Below are 9,949 nucleotides of genomic sequence, written 5' to 3'. Positions count from 1 at the left end.
TTGTCTGACATCTATGACACACAAGATGGCGTAATTGGAAACCTATCCTTTAAGTGAATCACTACATGCTTGTGCAGTGTTGAAGTAAACCACTACTATAACTTTACACTTTACAGTTGCGGATTAGTATATTATCCTCAACATCGCTACAATGCACTAAACTAAATATGTAATGATGTAATCTTAAAGCAAAAATATCTGTGAAAATGTTGTAGACGTGCACAGAAAGTGTACTTCATGTAGGATTTGATCTGAAAATGATCTGAAAACACTAGTGACACTTAAATAACAAACCGCGACAGTGAACAAAACCTCAACCATGATGAAGCGCTAAATCACTTTATTATTAGTGTGAGACCATACATGGAATTAAATAATGCATCTTTACATGCACGTATAGCCCCGGGGGGGGGGGGGGGGGCTTATACTAATTCACAAAAACACAAAGATACTTTAAAATACATCTTCCAGCTCTCATCTTTAGATTCACATGAATAGCAGACAAAAACAAATATAATGGAAGTTGCGTTTGCAAACAATGGCGTCAATGGGTTAAAGTGCATTCAGCATTCATCAGAATTTACATCGAGAAAGGTGAGGGTGGGTCTCCCCCTGGTGGGGATTAACAAGAACTTGCACAGTGCTGCTCTGGTCAAATGAAACAAGTGGGGGGGGGGGGCAAAAAGGTGCAGGAAATCTTGGCGCATTTCAACAATTGTCAAAGAAAATAAGTGTATGAAAGACAATCAGGGTCACATTTAAATGGAATAGGGAAGACAACAAATGGGCTTTGTGTTTAAGTGTCATTTTGCAAACCTAGTCTAAACTATGATGTCTGCAGGGGTGCTGAATTTATATTGGTAATCTCCAATTCTTATTTAATACATCACTGCTTTTTTGACTGTATTTCCAAGTGACAATATGGCTATGTTTACACACACACCAGAAATTGCACGTGTATTATTGACCCACAAACCTGAACAGCCAGCAGTAAACACAAAATAATAATACATAAATTGAATATTAAGCATAGGTGGCCTGGCCCAGGCCGCCGTTGGTAATTGTTTTCCTTATTTAATGATTAACACATCTCCGATGTTGCGTGTTTACAACGTATTTAATGGTCTATGCCTTCGCTTTAGTTTACCGTGGGTATTCTAAGTGGAAATCGGCGACTCACATTTTCAGGGTATTACATTTTTATACACATTTGGAAGAGGACCAATCTGGTTCCAAGCTTTGATTATATTCGCACTCCCATGTCACATCATGTCCTAATATAATGTTGGCATTTGAAACAAAAACAGGCAATTGTGTCACTTTAAACCATGCAGTGTAAATCCAGAGTCAGTCATATGACTCTGATGTACACATTAGCAGTCACGTATATGTACAGAAGTAGCATTTCTTAAAACAAAAAATGATTGTGGGGCAGCATTTTCATTTTGGCTGTGACAACGCAATAGTGACATATTGTCAGTGTTCAAATACTGTTGTTGCATAGACAAGCAGGCAAAGCAACCCCAACAATGGTTTTGTGAAAACACCACCGCACACCATCGAAGGGCACAATGTATTTATCTGATTAAAAGCCAGCTAAGATGGTAATTTAAAAAGTGGAGCTTTGAGGTTGAGACGTAACACCCGAGAAGAATACTAGAGTAACACTTTAGAATATAAATACAATGACACCTGGCGGCCACCTGCAGGAGTCCCCTTGGTTCCGACGAAAACGTCTTCAAGGCCTGGGCCTCAAAGTCTGTCCCATTCAGCTAAAAATCGCTGAGGATGCTGATGTCTGCAAACTCCTGCCGATATCGGTACGAGTACAGAACCAAGAGGGAGGACCACTTGAAGGTCATGAAGCTCCACACGCATGACAGATAAAGACTCCTCGGATCTGTCACAGCTGCGACACAAACAGAATATTATTCCCTGACGTCTTGCCATTAACATAGCGGGAGAGGCGCTTACATTGCTTCTGTGTGATGGCCAGCGTGAAGAAGGTGATGAAGGCAGTCACAGCAAGGATGCAAAAGACCACGCCAACACCCATGAAGAGCTTGAGGCCTTTGAGCCACGTGCGCCAGTAGTCCTGAAGGTACATGATGTGGGTCACCAAAGCCCACAACGCCAGGACGCCTGTCAAACACACGACATACAGTCAGTAAAAATATTGGGAAATAGGCTGCTACATCACGTTTAAAATTGCATTATTTTTCCATTTATTCACCACGAGAGTAAAACAAAAAGCACCAAAGTGCTGCAATTACATACTAAGCATACAGTACTGTCAAAGTGGTTCAAAAGTGGCTTGAAGATGATAAAGTCAAGGTCTTGGAGTGGCCATAACAAAGCCCTGATCGGAATCCCATCGAAATTTTGCGGGCAGATCTGAAAAGGAGTGTGAGAGAGCAAGGGAACCGAAAAACCCGACTCAGTTACACCAGTTCTGTCTGGAGGAATGGGCCAGGATTCCAGCTGAGTACTGTCAGAAGCTTGTGGAATGGTGAAACAAAAAATTTAACCCAAGTCATCCTGTTCAAAGGACGTCCTACTGGGTACTAAGGAAATCTATGTAATCTTTTGGCCTCAAAGAAAATTTTAAAATTCTCTAAGAAACTGTTTCCCTCATTATTATGGCATTTCAAAAAAATTGAATACATTTGGTGAGGCCGACTGGCCTGAAACAGGAACGATTTAGTCTGATTTGACTTCAGACAGTGAGACAAAAAAAATAAAATGTGCTTTCGTAAACATGTAAACTTCTGGCTTCAACTCTTTGTGTCACAGCAAAGTATCTGGATACTTATGGGTATGTGATATTTCATTTTTTCTTTTTTTTTTTAATCAATCTGCAAAAATTTTAACAGTTCCGTTTTTGTTCTGTGCTTATAGGGTGTTGTGTGTACGTTAATGATGAAAAAAATGAATTTAAATTATTTTAACATATGGCTTCAATATAACAAAGAGAAATATTTAAGGGTGTCTGAATACTTTCCAAACCTGCTGTACATCGCAATGATGATGCTCAAACAAAATATTGTGCAGCCCTAGCTTTTACACTAAATTTTTCTCATTAATAATCTAAATAAGATTTTGTCGCTGTTCTACACAAGAGGATAAAAAAAAATTGACTCTTGGGAATCCCACAGCTCCAAGAGCTAGGGATCCATTTCTGAGGTCCACCAGACTCTGTTTCAGGTGTGTAAACCATGTTATTTTCATGCCATGTTATGCCATTATTTTGAAGGGCTGATTTAACATGCTTCCAGGTACTTTACCTCAGTATTTCCCAGAGGCAGGAGTGTTGTAGAATAGTGGTGTCATCAATATATTCTTGCCAAGGAAAATACAATTATACCCAACACAATATCAGGTAGGGCAGGTTTGTTTTATTTGCAACCGTTTCCTTGTTCCTCATTCAGGTCGCTTCTTGATTGGCTACATTTCACTCTAAGTCACGATTCACATTATCATGACTCTGGCATTGACAGCTTTTCCCAGATCCATGATGTTTGGCTAGAAATATTGAATATGTTCAACATTTAATATTGTCGGCCCCAACCCCGTTTGAGACCCTATTAACGGGACAAATTCATTCTTAACACACCTCTGACCAAAGCATAACCTTCTAAAATGAGATTTTTTGCATCCTTTGGTTGGGAAGGAGTACACACTCACGGTGTCGCATTGAAACTAAAATTCTCACTCAGCACATCCCCAGTGCCGCAAACCAAATGTAAATATAATTGAGCTACGGGGCCTCCATAATTTAAAGTGCATGTTTTGTGTCAATTATTTCATCAGTCATTCTTTTATTTATTTTATTATTTGCTCGTTGTGCTACTGGCTTTGGTGTGATGATTTTAGTTTTGATGTGACACAGTGAGTGTGTATAAAAGTGTCAGTAATGACTTGCCTACACTGTTAGTGTCTGGACTAGACCAATGTCAACTTCTTCTGCTTATAATTGTGAAATGCAATTGTTCCTCACTGCTTCGTGAGCGCTATCACGTTGCAGCTTACGTACTTACATGTAAGCAAGTACATTTAGGCGGACAGTGTAAGCAGTGTGAATTATTCCATTATTCGTGGGGGTGTAAGTAACGTAACCCTCACGAATAACGGGGGAACTCTGTACTGTACTGCCGTTCCTGTCAAGATGCACTAGGACCAATCACGTAGGATAAAAACTGGACTGCGCACAGACCCCTTTCAGGTGGTAATTGACCCCTCCGTAGAAATTGCGTCATCCGCGTCGCTGACGAAATCAGAGGCCAGAGATCTGCATAAACCACGCCTCTTTTTTTGCACCCGCCGTTCCCTCGGACAACGTTGCATGGTCCAGTATAGCTTTTGTTAGCGTTTTATCGCGTATTTGGGTTCTTTAACAATAGATATGGTTAAGAGGTGTAATCACGGACTTTGTAATAGTGATGACAGGTATCCTGAAAGGCTAGTTGGTGGAGTTCAATTCGAACCCTTTCCAAAACCGAAGACCGAGTACGAAAAATGTCTTCGATGGATTAAACTTTGTGGGAGACGGCATGATCAACTGAATCCATCAACCGGAACAGATATGTTTGCACGAAGGTAAGCCCTATATCTGATTTTCAATACATGTGTCATATAAATGAATTAGCAGTTCTTCGCTTGCATAACATAGCTACATGTGAATGATTGACACACTTGATCTGTGTTGAGCGATATTTTGCGATGATCTGACTGCACAAACGTGTCGCTTTGTTGGCGGTGAGCTAAGCTAAACCGGACTAGCAGTCCTAAAAGCCTTCGATGTGCACCGAGACACCAAGACTGAACAAAGGATGTTTGAGGACACTATAAAGTAGTGATTGTCGTACTCGGTCGGGACTTTCGTAGGTTCGGCACTAATTCAAGAATAATTATTGAGGGGAGCGCGTGACGTTACACAAAGAAAAGGAGAGAAACAACTCGTAAATCAAGCCTCGCCCTCTTCTTTTCCTTCATACGGCGGTTCACAAACAGCTATACAGATACACATACAGATTCTGCACACAAGTGTGATAGGTAACACGAAAATAGGAAACTGTCAATGACGAATTCGTCTTTGGGTTATAATATATTATATTATGTGGCTTCTCGGTCTTCCTCTGACTCCAGAAAGATCTCGCGCTAATATCAATGGTTTCTCCGTCGATATGCATGTAAATACCATTGAAATACCCCTCGCTGAAATACTTGAAGCCCTGCTGTCTGCTTTTCAATGATATTTCACTATTCACTAAGAATGCGAGTGAGAAATCAGCTGGTAAATAGCACAATTTTGCTCTAGCCTTTTCTTCCTGCACCGGCATTTTTGATAATTGTTTGTCTGAGGTTAGCACACGTGGGGTGACATAACTTCAGGAGGCGTGGTTAAGTCCCCAGTACGGAGGGGTCAATTCAGCTTCAACTTCCGGTCAGGGCAAAACATTGCTTTGGGTACTATTTCTCGTGAAAGTTAACATCCTTTGATATCCTTACCATTGTACATTGTGAAACGTAATATTGGAATATGTTAGGTTTAGCTTTTTTGGTGTCAAGATGGTTAAATCTTGTTGCGCCGTTAGCTGTCAAAACCGTACAGAGGGTCGCAAAGAAGTAACTTTTCACAGGTAAGTGTGTTTCAGTTTAACCTTTGTAGTTAATTATTATAATTATGAATGTGGAAAATATATCATTACAATATAATGAAGGTCTGTACCTCCTATTACATATGTATGTGTCAATGTATCTTTTAAACCTTCCTGGCCATGCTGCAAATGTTTTACAGTATTCATGTCTCTAGTGATCCAAAACATCCCAAGTATATAGATTTATCGCATCGTTTTCCATAACAATCTGTATTGTTTACCATGCTTTTAGCCCTGACCGGAAGTCAGAGCCTGTTGACCATGGGGGAACCAATGTTGGATGCAGAGTGCGCAGTCTAGTTTTTATTCCACGTCATTGAGTAAGACTGTCTTACTTAGATGCAGCAGCCAATCATGTAGGAATGGGCATGTCCTGCCTCGAAGTCAGTGGGACTCATAGTATTGTATCTTGAAGACATGTTGACAATTATTTTCCTTTCTTCACCAGATTTTCTATCGCCGATAACACAAAAATACAACTTTTTTTTAATGTAAATTTCTACGGACCCCAGCAACTGATTTAAAAATTCTCACGTCATACTTAGGTTCAAGGTGCCCTTCCAGACCAGACCCAGCATTTTGACACTGTCATTTTAGGGAAAGCTTATCACGTTGGTAATTTTTGAAACACAATACATATGGATGCTCCCGAAACACAAATAATGGGACTATTTTGAAACTTGACATTAGTTTTCACATAAACTTTAAAAAGAACTTCCAGACATTTAGTAGGAGAATTTGTTAGATAGATGGCACTGTTTTCAATTGTTACAGATATTCATAAACCCTGTAATTACTGGTCGTAAAGTACAGTATAACCAAAGTTCACATGTCATGCTGTGGCAAATAAGATTGGGGGAAAATGAACATATGGTGGCTTTAAAATGCTGTACTTTTTCTCAAAGACGTGCTCAGAGGTAATTCTTTGTTATTCTCACTACCATGTACTTCCGTGAAGTCACACATTTTAGGAAGTAGGGTTTTAGTTTTGGCACTGATTAATTGTTTGGCATAAACAGACCAATCCAAAATTAAAACATCAGCCTACTACAATTACGTATGTCAAGGAAATACACGTTTACGTACCTGAGAGTCCTCCCATGGCCGCCGTCCATGGCTGAGGATAAACGATGTTCCACACCAAAAAAGCCGAAAGTCCAACCAAGGCACCAACGCTAGCATAGCCAATGCTAATATATATCCTTCTGATCGCCATGTCGAAGTCGAACGAACACCTCGGACCCGTGCGTTTTCAAAGAATGCAGTGTGTAATTTTCAAAAGGGAACTCTGCTAAGTCAGCGACGTCGCAAGCTTATCAACACATTATGTAAGTCGATAGCATTGATGCTAACGTCAGGAATCGATGATTAACATTAACACGGCCAGCGGAGAACAACTGGACAAAGCCGAGGTTTGTTATCGTCAGATAAGATAACGATTAAAAAAAAAAAAGAAAATGTAGCCCATATAACGTCTTGTTATTTTGTGCAACTGTAGAAATACAGCAACGACACAGCTAGATAACTGTTTCTATGTTGTTGTTTTTTTTTGCCCACCCGGTTGTCAGCACAAAGATGAAACACTTACACCAAGAGCGAAATGCTCCCAGCAGTCCTTCAACCAGTAAAGGTAACAGACTACAGTACTTTAAAATGTTGCAAATTCACATCAATGTCATAACAAACACATAAGACCGCATGTTCCATTTTTTTCATTTGACAATTTCTACAATGATAACTTTTTGGGCGTAGCAACAAATAACTACAGAACTACAGAAAATATTTTACTCTTTTATTAACTTCAATCATGCGAGCAATTGGGGGGGGTGACGAGAGATCATTTGCTCATGCTTTTAGCTTTTTATTTCGATTATGTGGGTTGAATAATCTAAAAAAGCTAAATTAGCTAATTGCAACTCCACCCTACCTTTTTTGTTTGTTTGTTTGTTTGTTTGTAACAGCATCAAATAATTCCCTATAATAAGATCAATAAATAATAAGATCATCCATCCATCTATTATCATCTACCACTTTTCAGCAAGAATACCCAGACTTCCCTTTCCCCAGCCAATTCTTCCAGCTCTTCTGGAGGGATCCCAAGGCGTTCCCAAACTAGCCGAGAGACATAGTCTCTACAGCGTGTCCTGGGTCGTCCTCGGGGTCTCTTTGCGGTGGGGCATGTTCGGAACACCTCACCAGGGAGGCGTCCGGGAGGCATCCGAATCAGATAACCCAGCCACCTCATCTGGCTCCTCTCAATGGGGAGGAGTAGCGGATCGTAACTGAGCCCCTCCCAGATGACCGAGCTTCTCACCATATCTCTAAGGGAGAGCCCGGACACCCTGCAGAGGAAACTAATTTCGGCCGCTTGTATCCGGGATCTTGTTCTTTCGGTCAAGGACCCACAACTCGTGCCCATTGGTGAAGGTAGGAACGTAGATCGACTGATAAATTGAGAGCTCCCTCTTTACCACAACGGACTGATGCAAAGTCCGCAACACTGCAAATGCACTCCATTCGGGAAGGATCTTATCCCCGACCCAGAGAGGGCATGGCACCCTTTTCCGACTAAGGACCAGAGTCTCGGATTTGGAGGTGCTGATTCACATCCCAGCCGCTTCACACTCAGCTGCGAATCGCTTCAGTGAGAGCTGGAGATCACGGCTGGATGAAGCCAACAGAACCACATCATCCACAAAGAGCAGAGATGCGATGCTGAGGCCACAAAACCGGACACCCTGTCCCCAGAAATTGTGTCCATAAAAGTTATAAACAAAATCGGTGACAAAAGGCAGCCTTGGCGGAGTCCAACTCTCACCGGAAACGAGTCCGACTTAGTGTCGGCAATGTGGACCAAACTCTGACAGCGGTCATAGAGGGACCGAACAGCTCGTATCAGGGGGTTCGGTACAACATACTCCCGAAGAGCCCCCCCACAGTCCATCATCCCGGCAGACACCGTGAACTTTGAAGAGCTTGACTCTGGCTTTGTCGTCAACACGTGTTAATCTATCAACCACCAGTTCACTGCTTGCCCATTCCGCTCCAACATGCTAGCATCATTTGGATTGAACTGTAGAGCATTAACTATGTAACATCTACCTTGCTCACCCCCAATTGATATATTTCAATTCACAATTTTCAAATCATTTTTGTTTTCGAATTGAATGAAGAAATGTTTGATTTTTATTTAATATTCTGACGCCTTCTTATTCAAGAGAATGTAGTGAGTGGTGAGCGAGGTGACAGCACCCTTGCAGCCTCTATTGGTCACCAGCCAGTGTTAATCCCCCTTTGAAACTACTCATTCTTTCTGTCTTCTTCTTTTTCTTTCGGCTCATTGGGGGTCGCCACAGCGTGTCATCTTTTTCCAACTAAGCCTATCTCACGCATCTTTCCTCTCTAGCACTCACTGTCCTCATGTCCTCCCTCACAACGTCCATCCACCTTTTCTTTGGTCTTCGTCTCGATCTTTTGCCTGGCAGCTCCATCCTCAGCACCCTTCAACCAATATACTCACTCGCCTCTGAACATGTCCAAACCATCTAAGTCTGCTCTCTCTAACCTCGGTCTCCAAAACATCCAACTTTGGCTGTCCCTCTAATGAGCTCATTTCTAATCTATCCAACCTGTTCACTCCAAGCGAGCACTTCAGCATTTTCATTTCTTCTACCTCCAGTTCTGCTTCCGGTTGTTTCTTCAGAGCCACCGTCTCTAATCCGTACATCATGGCCGACCTCACCACTGTTTTATAAACTTTGCCCTTCATCCTAGCGGAGACTCTTCTGTCACATAGAACACCAGACACCTTCCACCAACTGTTCCATCCCGCTTGGACCCGTTTCCTCACTTCCTTACCACACTCTCCATTGCTAAGTATTGTTGACCCCAACTATTTGAAGTCGTCTTTCTGTGTATGCCACAAAAAAGGAAAAGCACATTTTTGCAACTTTTTTGCATTTTTCTCTAGACATGTAGTTCAAATTCCAAATTGTACATGGGTGTACAATTGTAGAGGTATTTATTTTTGTACAAATGTTTTCTACAAAAACTTTACCCATTAAAGTTCCTCTTCTGTGTAATGCTTGTATTTTCATCTTCGCTTTAAAATCAAGTTGCATAACAAGCCTACACGTTGCCACCATGTGAAAGAAAGTTATTTGTGCCCTCGAGGCGAACTCTTCGGGACCAATCAGAGGAAGGTCGTCTGCAGCAGCCCTGCTCGCAAATCACACTGGCTTGATTGTCTGGGAAATGATCTTTCCGCCTTATGGTATAGGAGAGCCAGACAA

General features: G+C 41.5%; 1 protein-coding gene across 1 annotated transcript; it reads right to left on the bottom strand.

Annotated features, from left to right (window-relative positions):
* Nucleotides 1–333: 333 nt before the first annotated feature.
* On the bottom strand, nt 334–7,232 carry slc48a1a (solute carrier family 48 member 1a). Its single transcript, XM_061839643.1, has 3 exons — nt 6,744–7,232; nt 1,975–2,142; nt 334–1,909 (listed from the first exon to the last, which is right to left on the bottom strand). Exons 1-3 carry the CDS (start codon nt 6,871–6,873, stop codon nt 1,773–1,775), a joined length of 435 nt encoding a protein of 144 aa, XP_061695627.1. The 5' UTR covers nt 6,874–7,232; the 3' UTR covers nt 334–1,772.
* Nucleotides 7,233–9,949: the final 2,717 nt, after the last annotated feature.

This window comes from Syngnathoides biaculeatus, chromosome 2, assembly GCF_019802595.1.
Source record: "Syngnathoides biaculeatus isolate LvHL_M chromosome 2, ASM1980259v1, whole genome shotgun sequence".
Lineage (NCBI taxonomy): Eukaryota > Metazoa > Chordata > Actinopteri > Syngnathiformes > Syngnathidae > Syngnathoides > Syngnathoides biaculeatus.
This window is presented reverse-complemented; position numbering and strand designations above follow the sequence as displayed.